General features: G+C 40.1%; 3 protein-coding genes across 4 annotated transcripts in view; all 3 read left to right on the top strand.

The window, feature by feature from the left end:
- LOC106520247 (uncharacterized) overlaps positions 1-923 on the top strand; it is a 6,660-nt gene extending 5,737 nt beyond the window's left edge. The window contains exon 4 of the mRNA XM_014012223.1: positions 111-923. Within this exon, the coding sequence (XP_013867677.1) occupies positions 111-322 (212 nt within the window). The 3' untranslated portion in view covers positions 323-923. The remainder of the gene's footprint in view (positions 1-110) is intronic.
- A 427-nt stretch (positions 924-1,350) lies between these two features.
- uba2 (ubiquitin-like modifier activating enzyme 2) lies at positions 1,351-13,974 on the top strand. Its single transcript, XM_014012219.1, has 17 exons — positions 1,351-1,578; positions 2,262-2,345; positions 2,433-2,503; positions 2,583-2,647; positions 2,740-2,840; positions 2,937-3,058; positions 3,930-3,997; positions 4,155-4,276; positions 5,914-6,013; positions 7,577-7,728; positions 7,804-7,897; positions 8,026-8,138; positions 9,907-10,062; positions 10,161-10,257; positions 10,342-10,447; positions 10,527-10,669; positions 12,904-13,974. Exons 1-17 carry the CDS (start codon positions 1,438-1,440, stop codon positions 13,092-13,094), a joined length of 1,926 nt encoding a protein of 641 aa, XP_013867673.1. The 5' UTR covers positions 1,351-1,437; the 3' UTR covers positions 13,095-13,974.
- A 2,848-nt stretch (positions 13,975-16,822) lies between these two features.
- Positions 16,823-24,725, top strand: part of ca5a (carbonic anhydrase Va) — a 9,849-nt gene continuing 1,946 nt past the window's right edge. Inside the window, exons 1-5 of one of the 2 annotated variants that reach the window (XM_014012221.1) lie at positions 16,823-17,253; positions 21,324-21,521; positions 22,889-23,007; positions 23,658-23,753; positions 23,856-23,918. In XM_014012221.1, coding sequence (XP_013867675.1) covers positions 17,133-17,253; positions 21,324-21,521; positions 22,889-23,007; positions 23,658-23,753; positions 23,856-23,918 — 597 coding nt within the window. In that variant the 5' untranslated portion in view covers positions 16,823-17,132. Of the gene's footprint in view, positions 17,254-20,910; positions 21,250-21,323; positions 21,522-22,888; positions 23,008-23,657; positions 23,754-23,855; positions 23,919-24,725 lie in introns of those variants that run through there. The other variant, XM_014012222.1, reaches the window with a different exon arrangement.

Genomic DNA, 24,725 nt, shown 5'->3' with positions numbered 1-24,725 from the left:
TGTGTGTGTGTGTGTGTGTGTGTGTGTGTGTGTGTGTGTGTGTGTGTGTGTGTGTGTGTGTGTGAGATCAACAACATATCTGCTATTTTACCACTGTTTTTACTCTGCAGGCAACCCTAATTGGAGGATTCATGTTGAAGATCAAAACAACAAAACCAGTCTGGATGATGGAGTAAAGATCAAAATTTCTACACTTACTGTAGTTCTCTATGTTCTTGGTGGTGTTCTTGTTCTTGTTCTTGTTTTTCTTGGTGTTATTTGTTTTAAACAGCACCAGAATTCAAATAGCCTCCTTCTGAACCATAGGCTGAACAAGTCCTAACGGTTTCGGTCATGGAGTAATTATTTATGTCTGTGCCACCTTGACACTGTCCACTGCTCACATCTTATGATAACTTGTCGGCTCTTAATCTGTTTGTTCCAGACGTCAGGACTCCAGCATCGGACTTGTTACATATAACATATCGCAACTCTCTTGTTGCGATATGTTAACTCTTTGAGCTGAGAGCTGTCATTGGCTGATAGTAACATGAGGTGGATTGTGATTGGTTGTAAACTGTTACATGGTGTTAACATGTTGTTATATCATTGGTTTGCAATCTGATGACAGTGGCTTCAATTCGACAGACTTCCATGATTGTTTTCTGTTCTTGTTCTTTTTTTCTTTCCTTTTTTTTTTTTTTTTTACATTTTTAACATTTTTTTTATTAGAATCAAAATGAAGAACAATGTAAAATAGAGTACAGTAAAACATTTGCCAGGGGGTTAGGTTACAAGCTTTGAGACAATTTTAAAATACTTTCGTATTTATAGTAATGTTATTAAAACCTGTGCATTATGTGATCTTTTTCAAGTCTTTGTGTAATGTTTTCTGTTCATTGTCGCCCAGAATTAAATTGTGCCATTGGCCTACTTTAAATGTCTGTGAGGTCTTGTTTTTCCTTTTTTATTTCTGAACCAGCGGTGTCTTTTTACATGGGCCATATAAGAGCCCCTGATCTCAGCCTTTTTGTCAGTTTGCACCATGAACAGGTTTTCTGTTGTAATTGACCATAACATGTCTGACCAAACAGTAATCATTTTCATGCTTAGATTTGTACACTTTAGCTTCATAATTTAAAATTAGCATGCAGAGCCCAATAAAGTCCAGGTGTTAAAGTACTGTCCAAACAGGGAGAAGGAAGTCAACATCACTTAGTTTTGATTGTATCATAAGATACGTGTTTAAATTTTAAAATTAATTAACAATTTTGGCCAATTTCCAAATAAGCTGTGTATTTTCCCCCAATACTATTTAATTTCACCCTACAACACCAGTAGGTGGCCACCAAGAAAAATCAGTAGAAGAAGAAAACCGATGCTGACCGTAGAAGAAGAAAGAGCAGCTAGCTAGCTGTTAGCTTCCCGCTGCTGCAGCTTCTCTGTCTTCAGATCATCATGGTCCAACTGGTGGGCTCCCTCCGTAAAGAGCTGGCGGACTCTCTGTCCAGCTGTAAGGTCCTGGTGGTGGGAGCAGGAGGGATCGGCTGTGAGCTCCTGAAGAACCTGGTCCTCACCGGCTTCAAGAACATCGAAGTGGTTTGTTTGGTTTTTTACTTGTGCTGGAGAGCCGGTTAGCATGTTAGCTAAGCTAGGTCTTTGTGCGGCCTCGGGACTGATTCCTGAGACGTGGGTTTTCAAAGACCCCATGTTTACTTTGGTTTTATGTCTGCATTTAAAAATTGTATGTCCTGGGCTTTAAGCTGCATGAGTGTGAATTATATTTATATGTTATAAAGAAGAATATTTGGCGCCACTATCACTGCTAATTAGCTAGCGGCTCATTGACCGGTAATGGTTTATTTCCAGCGCAGATAAACTGTCCGCAGATCTCCTGATTTTATCGTGTTTTCAGCTTATTAAGACATTATTTCATGGTAAATCCTACACTGTTATATTCATTGTGATTCCTCACATAGTAAGCTTTAAATTTAATTTTAACCACATTACCCCCAAACAACCAGCTTCAATAAGAAGCAGCTAAAATGAATTAAAAGTTCTCACTAGTTCAGGATAATGACTCTAAATGAACATTATTTTATTTAAACACCACGTTAGGTTAAAAGTAATTCAGTTTCTGTTAAAAATGATTAATTAATTGTTGCAGCTTTAATGAGGCACAAATGAGAAATAAACATAAACAAACAGCAGTTTAGTGCATTTGCTTTAACTACAGGAATGTTAAACGACATGTTGATTTAAATTCCTTTTGATTCCTGCAGATCGACTTGGACACGATCGATGTGAGCAACCTGAACCGTCAGTTCCTCTTCCAGAAGAAACATGTTGGTAAATCCAAAGCACAGGTATGTGAGCTCCAGAGGTTTTAGTCTCGTTGTGTTTAAGACCAGATATGAAGGTTATTGATGTGTGTTTGGTTCTGATGGTTTCAGGTGGCGAAGGAGAGCGCCCTGCTGTTCTGCCCCAGTGCGAACATCACAGCCTACCACGACAGCATCATGAAGTGAGTTTCCTTTATTTTTAATCCGATTTTATCAGGAGGTGTTTTTCACCACAGTTGTTATTGTTTCTTCCTCAAACAGCCCTGATTACAACGTGGAGTTCTTCAGGAAGTTCATGCTGGTGATGAACGCCCTGGATAACAGAGGTATCCTCACATCACTGCATCGTTCAGACATTCCTGTTGCTCCAGGTTGTTTCCAGTTGACTGAAATAAATAAATAAAATATTCCCTCCTAGCTGCTCGGAACCACGTGAACAGGATGTGTTTGGCTGCTGACATCCCTCTGATCGAGAGCGGCACTGCTGGATACCTGGGACAAGTCACCGTCATCAAAAAAGTGCTTTTCTTTCAAAAATACAACAAAAACATTGAATTAATTAGTTTTAAAGCTGATGGTTTTTCAGCACGAGGACGATGACTGTGTTTCCTGCAGGGACTGACTGAATGCTACGAGTGCCAACCCAAACCCACCCAGAAGACCTTCCCAGGCTGTACGATAAGAAATACACCGTCTGAGCCCATTCACTGCATCGTCTGGGCCAAGTACCTCTTCAAGTAAGGCTCTTCTTTTTTTATAATGTACGTTCACTAGTGTGGAAGTGTTGATTTAGCCTCTCTGTAATGCTGCGTTCACACCAAACGTGATTTCAGCATCAGGAGCATCAGGTTTACATTCAAAGTCTATGGTGGACGCGCTTCAAGCAGCGTCGGGAAGTGCTGTGGCGCCTCAAGCGCGATTAGAGCAGCGCGATTTGAACGATCTGAGCGTTCGACGCGTTGAGGCGCAACTCGCTGAAGTTAGAAAATCTGAACTTTTGCAGCTCGACGCGCTGCATCAACCAATCAGAGAGACTCCACTGTGTGACGTAGCGACATATTTCCCGACGGGACAGTTTACTGAATGATGTCCACTAACCTGAAACAGACGGAGAGGAGCTCTTTAGCTGAAATGAGTGCCTGCAGTCGGTGTCCTGACAGGAGATATCCTCACCAATGCGTGGCAGCGGCTCATCAGACTGGACTCGGGACAAAAATATTCCTGAAAGCGAGCTGTGAGCCTCTCCCGCAGCTCCTGGGTGATGAAACTCAGAATGTCTCTGAATTATCTGGTGAATTAATTATGAATTAATTATCTGATGAACGTGACATGCTCTTGCTCTCTGCAAATAAAACAAAGCCACTTCCTGGTCCGACATTAAACAGAGCCCGACAGAGGAGGGAGGGGCGGGGAGGCTGTTGCCGTGCAGCGCTTCAAGAGCTGACCTGCGTCTGACCTCAAAGTGCACAAGCGACCAACTTCAGCGTTGGCTGCGATTTTGAAGCTGAAATCACGTTCGGTGTGAACGCAGCATCAGTGTACAGCTACGATATGTCTGAAAGTCGCAGCTTCCTGTTGTCGACCTCACGGTGTTTGTTGTGTTTGTAGCCAGCTGTTTGGAGAAGAAGACGCAGACCAGGAAGTGTCCCCGGACACGGCGGACCCTGAAGCTGCATGTGAGTGGACGCAGAGCGTGTTTCATGATGCATACATGGAATAAATCTCAGTTTACGTCCCGTTTTTCCCTCCTGACGTCATGCTTTGTGTGCCGGGTCAATCAGGGAAGCAGGTAGAGACGCTCCATCACCTCTGCTCTGTGTTTTCTGTAAACAGGGAACCCTGAAGAGACGGCGGCTCGAGCCACGGCGTCTGAGAAGGATGGAGATATCAAACGGGTTTCCACCAAAGAATGGGCCAAATCAACTGGATACGATCCGGTTAAACTCTTCAACAAGGTACCGGCCTCTCAGATCTGCTTCATTCACTGGCTGCTTATAAAAATATCACCTGTTTTTCTGATCTGCTGCTGAACTACATTAATGTTTCGATTTATATCCTGATGCATCTCAGTAATCCAGGTAAAAAATCAAAAGGAAAAAAATTTATATAGGTCTTCTGGACGGGTTCTTCTCTAATGAAACGTTTCGTCTCTCCTCCAAGAGACTTCTTCAGTCTGAGAGATTCAGGCTTTTGAGTCCTGCCTCCATGTGACTGATACTCACATCACATGGCTATCGTTCACACCTAATTAACACCTATTCTTAACAGGGGGTGGAGTGATACTGCCAATGGCAGCGCTGTAGGACGTGGACAACTGAAAACGGAGGCCTCCACCTCTGTTTAATGATGGACGGTCTTTCTTTACAAAAATGGCTTCCTTTACTCCTCTCTCAAACCAACGTTCCTCTCTATCAAGAATGAGAACATCCTCATCATGGCTCAGATAAGGGGTGCCACTGAGCCATTTGTTCAGATATGTTGACGACACCTGGGTTAAAATTAAAGCCCAGGAAGTCCAACATTTCACTGATCACATCAACTCTGTGGATGAATATATTAAGTTCACACGAGAGGATGTAAAAAATGGCAGGTTGGCGTTCCTGGATTGCGATGTCTCGGTTTCGGATGGAGGACGGTTGGAAACTGGCGTGTATCGTAAGCCCACCCACACAGACCAATATTTGCGGTTTGACTCCCACCACCCACTGGAACACAAGTTAGGAGTGATCAGGACTCTGTACCACAGAGCAGACAGTGTCCCTACAAACCCAGGAGCCAGGCAGAAAGAGAAATCACACACATGACAGGCCCTGGCCGACAGACCTAATTAATACCTATTGTTAACAGGGGGTGGAGAGATACTGCCAACATGATGTCCCAGTTAGCTTTCAAACCCCAAAACACATTACGGCAAAGGCTGGTTCACCCCAAAGATCCGGTGCCCTGACACAAACAGAGTAATATTGTATATGCTGTTAAGTGCCAGGAGGACTGCGACCAGTTATACATCGTGGAAACAAAGCAGCCACTGTTCAAAAGAATGTCCCAACACAGACGAGCTACATCTAATGGCCAGAACTCTGCAGTTTTCACTCATTTACAGGCCAGCGGTCACTCTTTCAGAGATGAGGATGTTCTCATTCTTGATAGGGAGGAACGTTGGTTTGAGAGAGGAGTAAAAGAAGCCATTTTTGTGAAGAAAGACCGTCCATCATTAAACAGAGGTGGAGGCCTCCGTTTTCAGTTGTCCCCCTCCTACAGTGCATTGGCAGTATCACTCCACCCCCTGTTAACAATAAGTGTTAATTAGGTGTCAACGATAGCCATGTGATGTGAGTATCAGTCACATGGAGGCAGGGCTTAAAAGCCTGAATTTTGCCTGAAACTCTCAGACTGAAGAAGTCTCTTGGAYGAGAGACGAAACGTTTCATTAGAGAAGAACCCGTCCAGAAGACCTACACAATTTTTTTTCCTTTTGTTTCTATTTGTACTTATTTGTTTTCTGCTTCTTAAACGTTTCTGTTTGATTTAGTTAATGTTGCTTTGGTGTTCATCAGTAACATGCTCCTCTGTGATTGGCTCTCCTCTCAAGCTGTTCAAAGATGACATCATGTACCTGCTGACCATGGACAAGCTGTGGAAGAAGAGGAAAGCCCCGACGCCTCTGGACTGGCAGCAGCTGGAGAGCACAGGTGGGTTGCTTCCTTTGCATCATGTTATTAATTAATTAATCACAGAACTGCTGCTTTGACTTAGTTTGAACATTCAGAACCTTTTGGTTTTGTTCAGGATGAAATGTTGGGTCCAGTTGGAACTTTGATCTGATTTAAAGCTGGTTTTAGACTGAAAGAAACTAAACTTTGGTTTATTTTGTTTTTGTTTCTGTCTTTAACTAATGCAGTCTAGGGCTGTGTGGTACATGCAGCAGACAGTAGAAACCGTATGAAGTTGGCCTACAGTAGAAATTTACCCTCTACCGTCCTGTCGTCATTACATCATCACACCTGTGTGAACAGGGCTGCAGTGCAGAGACACCTGAGCAGGAGTTTGAAATATAATGAAGAAATTCTAGTGTTTTAAAACACGTATAGAGAGGATAAATCCTCAAACTTTCCTCCTCCCGCTGTAGAAAAGTTACGTCGTGTCGCAGGATAATTCCCCCCCCCCGCTGCACGTCACGCAGAGCGAAGTTTTAACAGCTGAAGTTTTTCACACCCAGTTGTCAGAGAAAAAACTTGTTTTTATGTATTGTTTCCCACAGAGATGATTAAAAAAAGACGTGGACGTTCGTTCAGTCATAAATCCATCTTGCTAATGTAAAGTCGGCTTCTGTTCTGATGATGATGAAGATGAGCGCAGAGCAGCAGCAGGCAGAAGCTCACTGTTTGGCAGGCAGATATTAAAGAAAAAACGTTGGGTTTAATTAAGATTACAGATTTCTGCAAAAATGCTCTAAAAATGACATTATCTTATTTATGATAACTTTCTACCACGATATATACCGTTACTGTGAAGGGGTTCAACTTATACCCTGATATGAATTTGAGGTCATAACGCCCAGCCCTGAAGAGATTAGATCTTTATTTATTTATTTATTTATTTATTTATTTTATGATATTTTATTTTATTTATTTAACCCTTGAAAAGAGTTCCACAAACCTTGCAGTTCTCTGGTCTCAAAGTGCTGTTAGTTTAAATAAATTAGTTTATTCAGTTTATTTCATTCATAAAAACAAAACAATCTACATACAGTAAAATAAAAAAAAAAGTAATTCATGCCACAAATGAAAATCATCTTTTATCTGAACCTTATTTTCTGTAAACAAACTTAAAAGTTCAATAATCTTCTTATTATAAAAGAAAACAACAACATCAGATATCTTTGTATCTTATTTCCATTAAATACTACAGACGGTATAGTTTCTCAATAATTTTGACTTAATCTTTTTTTTTAAACATTATTATTTTAGAGGTTTTTATAATGATAGTGAGACTATTGGACAAACTCCAGAGCATCACTGAAACTGGTGACGGGACAAACAGAACTCACCTCTGATCTGTTTGGAGGCTCAGACCTCAGGTGATGAAGACCACAGGGTTGTTTTTGGTAAACTTCTAGAAGAAAATGAACCCAACTAGTTAATAACGGTGCAAACTTTCATGTGTGGACGAAAAAAATCTAAGAGTTGGAAAAAATACTTCAGTATGGATCTAAAACCTAAAAGCTGTTACTAATAATGACTTCTTTCTTGTAGTGCGTCCTCAGGAGGAGGCTCCAGCTTCAGGCTTGAAGGACCAGAAGGTTCTGGGTGTTTGGGGTTACTGCCAGATGTTCCAGCAGAGCGTGGAGACCCTCCGCTCACAGCTGCAGGAGAAAGACGAGGGCGCCGAGCTCGTCTGGGACAAGGTAGACCGAAACCCAGTTTCTGCAGCTGCAGTTCCTCCTGGAGACGCTGACTATTAAACCCTTCCTCTGTCTCAGGATGACCCTCCTGCCATGGACTTTGTGACGGCAGCAGCAAACCTCCGCATGCACATCTTCAGCATGAACATGAAGAGCCGCTTTGATGTGAAGTGTAGGTTTGAAGATCTGACTTCCTTTAGGAGCAAACTGTCAGTCAGGCTTCAGTTTGATTTGTTTATTTATTTATTTATTTATTTATTTATTTATTTATTTATTTATTTATTTAATGATTTCTTCCAGCGATGGCAGGAAACATCATCCCAGCCATCGCCACGACCAACGCTGTTATTGCAGGCCTCATCGTGTTGGAGGGGCTGAAGATCCTCTCCGGGGAGCTGGAGTCCTGTCGCACGGTGAGTCCAGCGCCCCCCGGTGGTCAGAAGTCTGAGGTGTTTTTTTTTTTTTTTTTCAAACTTCACACAAATCTGGACTTCAGGTCTGGTTTTTAGCTCCTCAGTTGCTCATTTTAAATACAACTAGAGAAAAGCATTTCCTGTGAAAATGCTAGTGTGAGTACTTCTTCCTGCAAAACTTGAGCTGAAAGCTGCCGAGTATGATCTGAAAATATTTTATGACAAAATTTTATTGCAATTTCAAGATGAAAAGATGAAAGAAGCAATAAAAGCCAAAAACAATAAAAAAGGAGCAAAAATATAGCTGAATATTGCAGAAAAAAGCTTAAAGCTAAACGTTAAAATAGCTGAATTTAGCAGAAAGCAACTGCAAGAACCATAAATAGCAGAGAGGTGCAGAGGTTTAGCTGAAATGGCAGAAAAAAGCTAACATTAGCAAAAAAAAGTAGCTAAAATTGGCACAAGGAGCTTAAAAAGGGCAAAACCAGAAGAAAATATGTGAGGTTCTGTAAAGATTCAGAAACATTTAGAAGAATTTTAAGGTTGTTGAAAGAACTCCATTTTCAATGAGAAAAAGTGTCTGAAAAAGTAATAATTAGCTGAAATACTAAAAGTCATAGCTGGAATGTCCTAAATCAGCTGAACCTTTTGATGTGTGAATTGTTGAAATAGTAGAAAAGTTGTGGAACGAGTTAAATGCTGAAAAACGTACAGAAGAAAAACTGATCAGTAGTGAATAATTGTGAAGCGTTTATAAAATAATGTGTAAATCTGATGTATGGTTGAGAACAGAATGATCCAGGAGTTTAAATAAACTTTAATCTAAATAATCAGTCGCTGTAGACGGCTGGATCAGTCTGTCATCATAACAAAGTGTGAAATATTAGGTTTTTTTTGGACAAGATCAACCAAATTCTGCCCAGAAACCAGATCAGGTTCATGTTTCTTCACCGTCTTATTCATATTTTTGTTTGTCTTTTCTACATTTCCCTTCTTCTCTCTCAGCTGTTCTTTCTGTTTGGCTGCTTTTCTTTGACGTTAAGTTTTAATTTAGTTTATTACTTTATTAAAAAAAAATTTAAAAACCTATAAACATTAAAAAAATACAAATAAAAATCAGCAGAAAGAAGAATAAATATTATCTGCACCTTTTTCCCAAAAAATAAATTCAAACAATAAATAATCTACAAATAAAAACTTCAACTCCTCGAGCAACAGTTCTACAGATCCACATTACCCCGTTTATTGTTTTATATTTCTGTAACAAACTTTAATCTGACATCAATCTCCAGATTATTCCATAATCTTTGTCCTTGGATTCAAGAACACCGCTCCTTCAAACTGCTTCTAAATTTAGTTTTTACAAACATCACTGTCCTGTTGAGATAATAACAACTCTCTCTCTTTTAACAGAATTTAAAGATAACTGTTTTATGAGCCTGTAAAATATAATCAACCAACTCATTTTATTACAATATTTTCAGTTGATAAAATAATATATTTGATGGTGACTGTAATGTTTTCTGTAAAATAAAAAAAGGATTTGTAATTGTTTTACATGCTTTCACCCAGACTTCAAAAGATGAAGTATGAAACAATTATTGTATTATATAACATAAACAGAGCTTTATCATTGAATAACTCCTTCACTTTATACAATACTGCAATAGATTTACTATTTTTTTATTCCTAAGTAACCGATGTGAGGTTTCCATGTCAGCTTTTCACACAAATCAAGGACTGTACCAGGTGTCATGTTCTCCTGCAGATCTTCCTGAACAAGTGTCCAAACCTCAGGAAGAAGCTGCTGGTGCCGTGCATCCTGGACCCGCCCAGCTCCGGCTGCTACGTTTGTGCCAGCAGGCCTGAAGTCACCGTCAAACTAAACGTCCAGAAAACCACGGTTCTCTGCCTGCAGGACCGGGTAAGGAGAACCGGAGCAGAACGCTGCGTCGGTTCTGGAGTTAACCCTTTAAATCCTGCTGGAGTCACAGAAGAACACTCTGGTTCCTCTGGTTTCAGATCCTGAAGGAGAAGTTTGGGATGGTCGCTCCAGACGTGCAGATCGAGGACGGCAAAGGAACCATCCTCATCTCGTCAGAAGAAGGAGAGACGGAGGGTAAAAAAGAGAAACTCTTCGTTTTGTTTGTTTGTTTACTGTTGTCCTCACTTTTCCACTCTGCACCTTTTTATTTCTTCCCAGCCAACAACTCCAAATTCCTGTCTGACTTTGGGATCCGTAACGGCAGCCGTCTCCAGTCTGACGACTTCCTCCAAGACTACACGCTCCTCATCAACGTCCTGCACACGTCTGTTCCTCAGGTCACGCCATGACATCATCACCACGCTCTGTATGATCCTAAGGCTTCGTGTCTCTCTGTCCCGCAGAGAGGAGCTCGAGCGGGACGTGGAGTTTGAGGTGGTGGGCGAGGCTCCGGACAAGGCTCCGCCCCCTCAGAGTAACCAGGAAGAAGTGAACAACATCACCAACGGCAACAAAGACTCCGCCCAGCCGTCCACGTCTTCTAAAGGTGGGCTTCACCGCTCCGGTAAACCCAAATAACTTCAAAGTTAACCTCCCATGGCCCTGGTACCGGGGGCAAAACAGCATTTCCTGTTTTCTATTTCTTTTAACTTCTGTTAACCTAAGATCTCTAAGTTGAACCTGGACATGTTGGATATCAATAGAAACCTAAGAATCTTATCTACAAGCTCATGGAAACTTTTTATATTCACCAAACAGTTCAAATGACAGGCAGGCATGGTCTGTCCTGTGCAGAATGATAAAAAATACTAATAATTTCTTTACTAAAACCTCTGTAACTTTGCTCCAGTTAATTTTAGCAGCATGAATCTTTGCACAGGTGATGTTCACAAGTGGGTTCATGGTTTCCAAGAGTTTTAGCCTGATTCATTATGGTTTTAAATGGGTTATATACTGTCTAATGCAAAAATTATTCAGACGGGAGGGAAATTATCAGACTATCGGCCAATTTCTGTTCTTCCTATTTTTTCTAAGTTACTTGAAAAAACATTATTTAATCAACTACTTCAGCATCTAGATGCTAATAATATGCTAAGCAATAGCCAACATGGTTTCCGCACGTCAAGGTCAACCATGTCTGCATTAATTTTATTCACTGAACAAATACGTGCTGCTTTGAACAAAGGTCCAGTAACTGGTGCTGTATATATTGATTTCCGTAAAGCGTTTGACACAGTTGATCATTATACTCTCTTACAAAAGTTGATTTCTTTTCAACTTTCATCATCTGCAATACAAATGTTTTCCTCTTATTTGACTGATAGGTGTCAGGTTGTGAAACGGAAGCTCTGTGTCTGGGTCTCTGCCCTGTTCTGTGGGAGTTCCACAGGGTAGCATACTGGGCCTATTGCTTTTCCTATTATACATAAATGACCTTCCAAAAATATTAAAGTATTCAAATATTTTAATGTATGCTGATGATACTGTTCTTTTTTTGTCTGATTTCAATATTGAATCTATTAATAGTCAGTTACAAGCGGATCTTCAGACATTTCATGGTTGGCTTCAAGATAATCTTTTGTCAATTAATGTTAAAAAAACTGTGTGCATGTATTTTTCCTCACCCAGGAGACATTTCAATATAACAAATCAACTCATTTTTTTAAACAAACCCCTTGATATTGTCACTACCTACAAATATCTTGGAATTACTTTGGATTCTCATTTGACTTATCGTGATCATGTACAAGACTTAACCACTAAGTTGAAACAGAAATTATACGTTTATTCAAAAATTAGATCCAATCTGACATCTTCTGTTTCAAATATCTATCTTCATGCCATTATACTGTCAACCATGTCGTCCTGTTTACCTGTTTGGTCTCTTACAACAAATGAAATCTTAGAACCCATAGTTAGGCTCTACAACAGGGCCTACAGAATTCATAAAACACTTCCTGGTTGGACTCATCACTGTACAGTTCTTTCATTGTCTGATGCCTTGACTTTTCAGAATMATGTTTTGTATAGTGGTATTAATTTATATTTTCAGATCTTCCAAGGTGCCAATTATGGAACTCTCTGTGCATTGTTGCCCAAATCAAATTCTGGAAGTGGTCATTCAACTAGATCTGTTACAAAAGGACAACTGACATTACTAACTTTTAAAAACTGTTACGGCCAGAGGTCTTTCTTCTATGTTTATACTAAAGCATGGAATGACATTCCTCAAAACATAAAGTCCATTTCAAAACTACAGCCCTTTAAGAAGAATCTCGTCTGCCATCTGCTGGACACTTTTTGTTGTGCTCATATTTAGACATCCTATTTTGCAAATGCTGCCTTTTTTAAATTTGGTATGCTTGTTTGTCTTTGTGTCTATGGTGTATAATGATGTGATTGTGATGCTGTAATTCTGAGTGTTTTATGTGCTGCAGAACAGGAACCTGCTGTAAAACAGCAATTATGCTGAGTCAGGCTTGATTTTTAATCATCTTTTCCTGTTAAATCAATAAATCAAATCAAATTATTTTAAAATATGTTCAATTCTCAATATCTCTAACACAATAACAGCTGTTTTAATATTTATACTTAATAAAATCTCCGAAGTGTTGCTTTATTTTGATACCAAGAATATTTAAGTAGAGTTAGTAAAAGCTGAGATACTCAGTTACGTTTCTTCATGGGATTTCGAGCAAAAACATCAAGAACACCTCTTGGGGCTGAAGAGGTTAAAAACAAATGTTTGTGAAATGAAACAATATTTTTGTTCCGCCTCAGCTGCAGCGGAGGACGATGACGTCATGATTGTGGAGTCTGATGAGGAGGAAGTTGCATCATCCAGCTCCACAGCAACCACCGGCACCAAGAGGAAGCATCCGGACTCAGAGACCGGCGAGTCCTCCATGAAGCGCCCGCGCACGGACCAATCAGGAGCAGCTGATGACGATGATATCATCGCTCTGGACTAAAAGGCCAGCTCGGTCCGTCTGATGGACTTATTTTTATATAAATTCTTGTTCTTTGACTCCAGACAGACAGTAGGATGAAATAAAACAAGTGTTTAATGAAGAACATTTCCCTCCGCGGTTCATCTTTCTTCACTTTTCTCTGTTTTCTTTTCTGTTTTTCTGTTTTCACGCTCATGTTCTGATGATACACGGCGCTGTAAATAGTCTGCATTCTAGACGTTTTTTAAAAAGTGCTGTTCACTTTTTATCTGAAGTCGTTTAAGTTCCTCAAATGCTTCTTGATGGTTAAAAAGAGCTTTTTTTGTTATATTTTTTTATAAATGTACTGTATTTTCATGCTACACTAGTGAGTGTTTTGTGAAGTTTTTTCTTTTTGTAAAAAAAAAAAAAGAAAACATTTGTAGAGGAGGTGAACCGACAGAGCTTTGTAGTTCTGGGTTCTGCCTGTAAGAACCGGTACTGGTCGGTCCAGTTCTGCACGGAGCAGCAGGTGGAGATGGTTTTTGCCAAGAGGTTTTATTTTCTACCTCTTCTCCATGATTGGCGAGTTTTATTTCTCTAATCTGTAGCCTGTCTCTCTGAAGATCAGAACGTTTGTTACTGTGTGGAGCCACAACACGTTCTGTTCGCTTCGTAACATGTTTCAACGAGAACAAAGAGGAACGTTTGTTAAAAACGGACCCAGATGGTTCGGTCCAACATCAGGGAGGGGTTGGACTTCAATACCAGAAGCACAGTGTGGCAGTTATTCTCCAATCTGTGGTTTTCATCGTTTTCTGTTTATTTTTTGTTTTTGTTTTTGTTTTCATCCAACTTGAAAGTTTGTGCAAAACTTTTGGACCAATTTCATGAAGACAATAAATGCAGCCAATTCAGAGGATTTATTTTGTTCTCTTCACTCTGTCCTGATCCGTTTTTTTTTTTTTTTTTAATCTCCAAACGTCACAAAACTGTAAACAACTGAGGAATTTTATCATTTCCTCAGGAGCTCAACTCTTCAACATCTTTACTGGTTTTGACTGGTGTGCAGCTGCAGCTCCTCATGTTGGTCGTATAAACACACAAACGTTATTAAAGCATGAACAGGGCGTGGTTCACACAACAGAACACAATGTTCAAAAACCTGAACCAGAGCCATCCTCTCACAACAAACACAAAGGATTTTTAAAAGAACGATATGTTTACACACGAAGACTTTTCACCTCATCAAACCAATTGTTAACAGAGCCAAACCTTGTTTACCTTTAATCATCTCCTTACAGCTCATTAAACCAGTGGTTCCCAAACTTTTTGTCTTCTGACCCACAAAATATTCACGGCAAAAACTTGTGACTCCAAATATTACTGGTCTGAGTACATGAACTTCGTTAATAAACCTAAAAACACAGGCTTTTTGACAATCTAAACAGCTTGTACACAAATATAAATACTTATTTATACTTATTTTGTGTTTTTGTAATAGTTATAGGGAAAATATTACATCAGCAATTATTTAATTAACCTTTAAATTGATTTCTGGAGATTATCCAAGGTGCTTCATGACCCATAATTGGGTCCCAAGCCCAACTTTGGGAACCAAAGTGCAGTGGTTCCCAAACTTTTCAGCTTTTGACCCACAAAATAACAGCAGCAGAGACCTGTGCCCACAACTATTTTTGGATGATAAACATTTGTATCAGGTCAACTAAACATGGGCATAGTAACAATATTTTTTATACTACATTTATCCATTTTAAATACACTAACCTCACTCCTTTGTAACAAATAAGGCAAAAATGTAATTAATTCAGAAAATCTTTTCAGGACCCCACTTTGGGTCCCGACCCCAACTTTGGGAAATACTGCATTAAACCAACAACCTTGAACTTTTTGTAAACAAAAACACAACTCTTTATCTGAGTTGTGACATATTTGTGACGCAACGAGTTTTTTACAAACGAGCTTTGACAATGTGCTTCGGTCAAATCAAAAAGTCAGATTTTTATTCTTTCAGGTCAGTAAATATGTGAGTGCTCAGAAACTAAACAAATTCATAAAAACATGTTAAAAACATTAAGATTTCAAAACATGTTAAACCCAGTTTTTGGCGCATGATGTGTTTGTTTAAACAACCTTTGGGACAAAGTTCTTTGGATGTTTAGTAGGTCAAAGGTCAAACCAGGACAGCTAGAAAAATAAATGACACAAGTGAGGTTTGTTTGTAGAGGCCACAGCAGAAAACCTCTTCTCTAAAAACACGAACCTCTGGACAGATGTTTACGAGTTTTCTGTTAGCCTAGCCTAGCCTAGCCTTGACCTCTCCACTCTGAGCTCTGACATGTTGATAAAACCTCAATACTGATAAGTTTTAGACAAAACATCACTTCAGGGTTGATTAAATTATCTGTTTCATGAGTTTAAAGCACTTCCATTGTTCCAACAGTGGGATTTATTTTTATTTAAAGTAGTATTACTGTTTGTTTCTGCCATGTTTAAACTAAATGAATGCTGTGATTGGTTTTTCAGCAACTTGTACTTTTTTAGCTACTTAGCTTTTTTGTCCACTTTTTTTCTCATTAAAACTAAAAGAACTGTTTTAACCTTAAAACTCTTTAAAATGCTCATAAATCTTTACTGCTCATTTTAACTTTTGTTCTGCTTCTTTATGCTAATTTCAACCATGATTAAGTTTTAAATTTTAGCTTTTTTCTGCAGTTTCAGCTATCTTTCTGCTCCTTTCTTTATTATTCTGCAAGTTTCTATTTTTTATTTTTTCTGCTAATTTAAGCTGGGTTTTTTTGCATTTTAAGCTACCTTTTAGTTGATTTCAGATAATTTAAGCCTTTTTCTATTAACTTTATTTTTTATGATTTCAGCTTCTTACTGCTTATACATCAGCATATTTAGTTTAGTTTAGTTTAAAGTTTATTCATTTAAAAACAACACAAATTCAACATACAACAAAAACACAAATTAAATTAAATGAAAGGTAGCAGAAGAAAGAATCATATAATCTCTGCCCCTTTTTTACAAACAAATTCAAAGAAAATATTCTTCAATTTACAGTAAACATAAATAACAATTTTCTATTAAAAACATACAAATTTTACATACAATAAAGACAATATCAAAAATAAAATGCAAGGCAGCAGAAAGAAGAAAAAATCCTAAAATATCTGCCACTTTTTTAAAAGAAAAAATTAAATAAAAAAAATTAACCCTTAAAACAACAATAATCCTCATCAATATTTATGCCAGCATATATGCTCTGTGCTGTTTTAGCTTTTTGAGCTTTTGTATTACAAATTACAACTGTTTTGTGCTTATTTTTTTCTGCTGATGTCAGCTTCTTCACTCTTTTTACTATCTGTCGGCTAAATCCATCATGTTTCTGCTGTTTTAGCATGTTTTCGCTATTTTTTCTACTGATATTTATTTATTTATCTTTTCATACTTTCAGACAATGTTAGTTGTTAAAATTAAACTTATTAACGTGGTTTTTTTCAGCAATAAGCATTCATGGTGCATTTTCACAGGACAGGAGTTTTGTTGTCACTTGTTCTGAGCTTCTTCTTGTGTTGTGTTGTTGTGTTGTTGTGTTGTGTTGTTGTCTTCTTGTGTTTATCATTCCACTGGAGTTCCATCAGCTCCACTGTTTTGTTCCTGTCTGTTGTCATGTTGTTGATAACGCCCCTCAAAGAAGCGCTCTGATTGGTGGAAATAACAAGCCCCGCCCCATCCCCCCTCCGGGCCCCGCGGCTGTTCCACAGACCCGTTGGGAGGGCTGGTTTTTGGTTAAAAAGGGGTTAAAGGAAGCAGGTTTTACGTAAGAGCTCCAGGTGAAGTGGTTGTTTGTCTTTACGGGGACATGTTGGACGTGTTTCCCCGCCTCCAGACGAACAGGAGGGCGCGAGGCTGAACAAAAAGCGTCCGGATGCTGCGCTGTTCGGAACAGTTAGCTAACTTCAGCTCGGAGTCCGGTTGGAAGCTAGCCCCGCCGTCCTGCTCAGCGGAGCGGCTCGTTGTGACCCGGCAGCTCCGGTTTCAGTCCCGCTGAAGATGGTGGCTCTCTCCGCGGCGGTGGTCCGGCCGCTGGTGGCCCAGCTTCACCGGCAGCTCGTCGGGAGCCACCGGGTAACGCCCGTCAGGAGATGCAACCTCACGGCGTGCTCCAGCAAGAGTGAGTACCGATACGGTTTTTATTTTAATTTTTCATGGACAGGACCGTTCAGTCACGTGATTCTCCAGATGGATCATCTCCATGCACGATGCTGCTAAAGCCCTTTACCTATTGCTCTATTTTACAACATTAAAACTCACAAATATAAGCTTTTATTGCCTCATCTCTTCTGTTTTTATCTTTGCTGTGTGTGTAGCTGTGTGTGTAGCTGTGTGTGTAGCTCCTGCACCAGAACATGTTCTGGACCAGAAACTGCAGATCAGATGTTCAGCTTCACGTGTTCTGAGTCGATCCAACACGTCATAAATGTTCCTGCTGTCACACACCTGAGCAGGTCGAACAAGTCTCTCATCCAACTGTTCAACACCCAGCTTTTATTACTAAACCCACAGAGAACAAACACAACGCGTTGATGCAACTAAAGTCCTGCTAAGCTGCGGCCAAAATCATTAAAGTTAAAGTTTAACAAGTGTCACGAGCTTACCAAAGCAAACCAGAGGATTTTAAGGCTGTTTAAGCTGTAATCTGAGATTATTTAGTCATTTTATTCTCCACAAATAACCCAGAGACATGGAGACATGAGAGGTTTGCTCCTGTTTCAACACGTCTTTTTTTAGATGACGTGTGCACTCTATTCCCTCAGCTCAGTCTATCAGGTAGGGTTTAGTTATTGCTCTAAAGCCGGGCTATTCAATTAAATTTCTCCGGGGGGGGGGGGGGGGGGGGGGGCAGTTACTGCAGGCCAACAGCTGAGGGGCTGAACATCCAGCAGTTTAAGTCATTATGTAAATAAACCAAGTATTACAAAGAGCTGTTACCTTTTGAAATAGTTTATTTTGAGCATTTAATCATGAATACAACATACAAAACCCTATAAAAGTAGTGATAATTACACATTATCAAAAAGAAAAAGAACACATTCTGCCTTCTATTTGACACAAATTTTATTTTGACATCTGACTTGCCAAATTTTTAAACCAATTATATTTTCACTTTCATAGTTTTATCTTCAACTGCTTGTAGTTTTAACTGTCTTGAGTGTTTATATAAATGTTTTTTTTTCTTACGTTTCTTTAGATATTACACATGTCTGTGTTTAGCTAAAATAACAGAGTAATTAAAGTAGAAACTGTGTGTTTGGGTTTAAGAGGTGAATGAACCAATTGGCGGGCCGGACTTTGGTCACCAATTGACCAGTCCTGCTCTAAAGACTAATAACTTTTCAATACATTCATTCATTTATCTTTTAATTAGCTATTTATTACCCTCAGCCGAAGGTGTTTGTGCTCGTGGTTCTGTTCATTACCATACTGTTAAATATCCCATAAATCAAGGAGCAGGGTTTAATGAAACTGTCAGACAACAATAATCGTGTTTCCATCCAGTTGTAGTGAATTTTTATTGAACTTTTCAAAATTCGCAAAAAAATAAAAAAATAAAAATTTGAATCTAGACTGTTTCCATCTAGTTTCCTTCTTGGTAAATGGACTGTACTTATATGGCGCCTTTCTATCCATCCAGGACACTCAAAGCTCTTCACACTACAGACATTCACCCATGCACACACTGATGATGGTAAGCTACACTGTAGCCACAGCTGCTCTGGGGCACACTGACAGAAGCGAGGCTGCCATACACAGGCGCCACCGGACCCTCTGACCACCATCAGTAGGCAAGACGGGTAAGATGTCTTGCCCAAGGACACAACAACTGGGTCAACTGGACAGGGATCGAACCGGCGACCTTCTGGTTCCAGGACAACTCCCCTAACCACTCTACAACAGCCGACCCACACTGTTTGATGCGAATAAATGAGGCTACGCAACGCGTGATTACGTCAGACGAGGCTACGCAACGCGTGATTACGTCAGACGAGGCTACGCGACGCGTGATTACGTCAGACGAGGCTACGCGACGCGTGATTACGTCAGACGAGGCTACGCGACGCGTGATTACTTCAGACGAGGCTACGCGACGCGTGATTACGTCAAACGAGGCTACGCGACGCGTGATTACGTCAGACGAGGCTACGCGACGCGTGATTACGTCAGACGAGGCTACGCGACGCGTGATTACGTCAGATGAGGCTACGCGACGCGTGATTATGTCAGACGAGGCTACGCGACGCGTGATTATGTCAGACGAGGCTACGCGACGCGTGATTTCGTCAGACGAGGCTACGCGACGCGTGATTTCGTCAGACGAGGCTACGCGACGCGTGATTTTGTCAGACGAGGCTACGTGACGAGTGATTACATCAGACTACGGCGACAAAATTTCGGTAGTAAACAGGAAGTGAAAATTACTAACTAGCAGAGGCTAATCATCTCGGACAATGGAGCAATTTTTTTCGTGAATGCCTTGCTATTGGGAAAGTTGTAATTATTCTATCTATTCAGCTAGTACAGGCTATGTCTAACGCTGCCAGGAGATGTAGGGAAATAAACGCAATGTTTTCGCGCATTTATGATAACATCCGGGACGAGGCAGAAAAGCGGAAACAGCTGAACGTCACGTGAGGTAAATATGCGCTACGTCAGAATTTATTCGGCAAACGTGTTTCTATCTCCCGTTTTGCGCGTTATCTACTTTGCGAATCATCCAAAAACCACCTCAAGCGAGCGTAAAAACTTTTAGTGAATTGAGGATTTTTTTTTCAAATTTTGCTCTTTCCATCTGACTTTTTTTGCATTTTTAATGCGACACTTCTAAATGCGCATCAAAAAGCCTTGATGGAAACACGGTTAATCACCGGATACTCAGCTGATTAACTCAGTTCAGTTCAAGATGGCCGCCACAACAAAGCAACATTATCAAACACAACAATGACTAACTCGGTCAGTTTTATAGATGTTGAGCTAACATTAACTGCTAAATATATTTTAAAGCACAGGACCGATTTCAACAAAACTCCCAGAAATCAGCTCGATCTAAGCTGGTCCTCACAGCTGATGGAAAATGTCTGAACCTCGGTGAATTTAGCAGATACTGGGTGGTAGTAGCTGAGAGTCCTTCATAATGTTTTCAGGGTTTAATCCAAACACTTCAGCAGCATCATTTAACACGTGGTGATGTTAGTTTGAAAGGTGGCAGGTGATCCACTCATCTCATTTCTGTGGGCTTTTAAATCCTGACCCTGATGACCTCATCCTGCCTGTAAGCCTCAGATCAGGGAGAAAACCCTTCAGGTTCACTTTGTCCTGTTACGTTTTTACAGGACGTTTGACTTTTTGTTTCCTCTGGAAGATAAAAAAAAGGCTTTGCTTGCTTTTTTTTAAAGTCCTTATTTTCTGAGAGGAGCAGAGCTGCTGCTTTTTTTATTTTATTTTATTTTTTTCATTCACATCTGTAACAACCTAAATGTTTTGTTATAATCTGGTTTAAATGAGTCAGGAGAAGCTTGCAGTTTTTTTTTTTTTTGTGAGCTGTTTTTGTTTGAGCGAACAACGGTTCAGTCAGGTGGTCCGCTCCCCCAGGAGGAGCTGAAATCTGATGAAGATGAAGGTCATTTCCCAGTCGGACCTGTTCGACTGGACTCAGCAGAACTTCCTGCTGGATGAATGAGAAGAGAAAACATAAAACTTTATTTTTAATCCAGACGAGAAAACTTTTAAGCTTCTTTTTCCATTTTGAGAAAGTTTTTTATTTTATTTTTTAATTATTTTTTGTGTTTTAGAAGTAAGCGTGTTTTTGGGAGCACAGCTCCTCTGGAACCTGAGGACCTCAGAACCGCTGACGCCAGCTGGCGGTCCCGGTCCGTTTCTCGTTCTGTGGAGGAGAGCTGGGGGTGTGCCAGGACATTCAGTCTCTGTACCGCCGGCCCACTTCACTCTGCTTCAGTCACTTCCTTTAAGAGAAAAGCAGAAGGAAACACATTCACTCATTTTTTCACTCGGTCCTGTCTGAGAGCTGAGCAGAGACGTTCAGGACCGTAGAGTTGTTTCTCCGTCTGAATGGATCGTTTGAGCGCTCAGGGAGCAGAGCGCCTCATGAACTGTAGGTGTCAGCGCTCTGTTCGCTCTGAATGTTTGTTTAAAATCTGACTCTTGGTTTTTACTCCTGGTCTCCAGTGCACCCCATGTGGCAGGGACCCCTCGCCGTGCCGGGAGGGGACCGTCAGTCCCCCATAGACATCGTCGTGAGGAAGAGCGTCCTCGACACGGAGCTGAAGCCTCTGAAGACCACCTACGACCCCAAGACCTGCCAACAGATCTGGAACAACGGGTACTCCTTCCTGGTGGAGTACGACGACACGACGGACAAGAACAGTGAGTTTATTTCTGCACATCTGGAAGCCATCGCTCACAGAAATGATTTGTTCTTCTGAGGTCATGTTTCTGAAACGGTCAGTCTGGAGGGTTCTGAAGCCGTTCCTTCAGCAGCAGGAATGCATGTTTTGGTCTACATAAGAGGATTATCTCCTGCCCTGCTGCTCCCTTATGGAGCCCCCCCCCCCCATGTGTAGGGAAGTCCAGTCATCAGTCGTACGCTCAGTGCGCCACGTGGATTTGATGACGGTCATGTGACCGCAGCGTTTCTGCTGACCTCGTCAACATTTCACTTCCCTTTGAATTGCTGGTTTTAGTAAAACCAACAGGCTGTACTAAAACACATGTTTGTGGTAAAAATATGTAGTATTTATTTGTAGCTTTTTCTATAAGAGTATAACTACTTGTGTTAACGTTCAGCTGTTTTACCCTCAAAGTCAAAATGTTCAGCTCATTCAGCAGGTGTTATAGCTGTTGTTTTTATAACATGTATATTCTTCAGCTTTTCTGCTTTTAAATAAAAGATACTAAAACCCAGCAACACTTAAAAGCTAAAAGATGCTTTTAGCTAAGTGTTGCTGGGTTTAGTTTTTATCTACTGTATTGTTAAATTGAAGTTTTAGACACTTTTTTGCTAATCTTAGCTTGTAGCTATTATGTTAAATTTAGGTTTTGGCTACTGTTCACTAATTATTTGCTATTCTTTTTATAGCATTAGTGCTAATTTTAAATTTTAGCAACTTGTTTGCTAATGCCTCGTAGCTGTTGTGCTAATTTTAGCATTTAGCTACTGTTTGCTAATTGTTTGCTATTCTTCCTTTATAGCATTTGTGCTAATTTTAAATTTTAGCCACTTTTTTTGCTAATCTTAGCTTGTTGCTATTATGCTAAATTTAGGTTTTGGCTACTGTTTGCTAATAGCTTTTTAGCTTTTGTGTTAATTTAAGCTAATGTTCGCTAATTGTTTGCTATTCTTCCCTTATAACATTTGTGCTACGGTTGTAGCATTAATGTATCAATTGTGTTTGTTTTAGCTTTAAGCTACCTATCTAGTGGTTCATGAGATATTTTGCTAACAGACACACACTCAGACAGAAAAGCATGTTGAGCTGTATATTTTAACAAGGATTTGTTTCTAATGTTTAACTTCCTGTGACGAGTCGTTTATGATCATCATAAAAACATGAAACAGAACAGGAAGGTAGCTCCGCCCCTTTTTATTTCCTGGATGTTTGCAGTTGAACCACCTGATCCTCAGCAGCAGAACAAAAAGCTGATTTCTTTGGAGGATCTCTGTTGTCCTTCATTGAACGTAGAGGTAGTGGTTAAAGCTTGTGTTTGTTTGTTTGTTTGTTTGTTTGTTTCAGCGCTGAAAGGAGGCCCCCTGCAGGACACGTTCAGACTCTGTCAGTTCCACTTCCACTGGGGCGAGACCAACGACTGGGGGTCCGAGCACACCGTGGACCGACGGCTGTTTCCTGCAGAGGTACAGTGTCAGCGCACGTGCACGCACCAACACGTGCACAAACACGTGCACACACACCAACACATGCACAGTCCTGGACAAATAAAAATACACAAATACAAATAAACAACCATTTCCAGCTGGATCCCACCAGAAACTAAAGTTATTCATGTTTTATCAGCCCCTCAGGAATAACCTCTGAAAATATGAGCTTTAAGAGACACAATGATAAATATAGTTTGTTTCCTTTTTTGTTTTATAACTAAAATAAGTTAGAATTCATGTTTTGAAGCTTTTTATTTACAGCAGAAAACAGTTTAGTCATGTTTCACAGCCTGCTGCTCAGAACGATGAGTTTCCTCCACGGATCATTGAAATGTTGTAATTTATAAAGAAAACTAAAGTTATATCTGTTTGAAGGTTTTATTTAATCATTTAATTTTCAGAAAGAAGAAACAGAACCAGCTGAAGGTTTATTATCTGCAGATTTACACAGTTAGTCTTGTTTCCAGCAGCACTGGTGTTTGTTTTATTCACATTTAGATCATTGATGCTCATTAATGTTTTTATCAGGATTTAAAGCATCGACTGTGTCTTTGTGATGGTTTTATGAAAAGATCTTAGTTAAATGTTTTTAAAGTTTGGTCCTGAACTAAAGTGTTTGTCCTCAGCTCCACCTGGTCCACTGGAACGCTGACCGCTACAGTCTGTTTGAGGAGGCTGTGATGGAGGACAACGGCCTGGCTGTTATTGGAGTTTTCCTGAAGGTCAACATTATTATTATTATTATTATTATTATTATTGACGATGATGATGCTGGCTGTGAATGTTTGAGCTTTAATCCAGATTAACGTCTGATCCTCCTGTAGGTGGGAAAGAGACATGAGGGTCTGCAGAAGCTGGTTGATGCTCTGCCGACCATCAGACACAAGGTCAGCCTCACATGTTGGTGTTTCCTGTCTGTAATCAGCAAACAGAACAACTGACAGACTTTATAAATATTATTTTTATAAATATATTTTTACTGGTTTATAAACCCCTGAACATCTGAGGACAGAAAAAAATCCTCCTTAAACACTAAATTATTGCAGAATTGTTACATCTGAAAATCTGTGAAGTGACTTTTCATGGTTGTAGAGCGGCCATATTGTTCAGGGCAAAGACAACTGAACAGACAGTTCTGTTAGATGTTAAATGTGGTCACATGACATGTCCAAACTAATTTACCCCCTGTCCCTGGACGTGTCCAAACTAATTTACCCCCTGTCCCTGGACGTGTCNAAACTAATTTACCCCCTGTCCCTGGACGTGTCCAAACTAATTTACCCCCTGTCCCTGGACGTGTCTAAACCTATCTAATGCTTGGATGTTGGATGAATGTGTGTTTGATGAATGTGTGTTGGATGGATGGATGATGGATGGATGTATGTTGGATGGATTGATGGATGTATGTTGGATGGATGGATGGATGTTTGATGAATGTGTGTTGGATGGATGTTGGATGAGGGATGGATGGATGTTGGATGGATGCATGGATGTATGTTGGGTGGATGGATGTTGGATGAATGTATGTTTGTTGGATGGATGGATGTTGGATGAATGTGTGTTGGATGTATGTTGGATGGATGGATGGATGTTGGATGAATGGGCCTCATGCAAGAACTGTTCGTACACAGATTTGTTCTTAAGTTGTGCGTACGAGTGATTTAGGAGAATTTGTGACATTCACCAATGTTTTC

This window comes from Austrofundulus limnaeus, unplaced genomic scaffold, assembly GCF_001266775.1.
Source record: "Austrofundulus limnaeus strain Quisiro unplaced genomic scaffold, Austrofundulus_limnaeus-1.0 Scaffold89, whole genome shotgun sequence".
NCBI classification, from domain to species: domain Eukaryota; kingdom Metazoa; phylum Chordata; class Actinopteri; order Cyprinodontiformes; family Rivulidae; genus Austrofundulus; species Austrofundulus limnaeus.
Note: the sequence above shows the minus strand (reverse complement) of the source record. Positions and strands in the feature narration are given on the sequence as shown.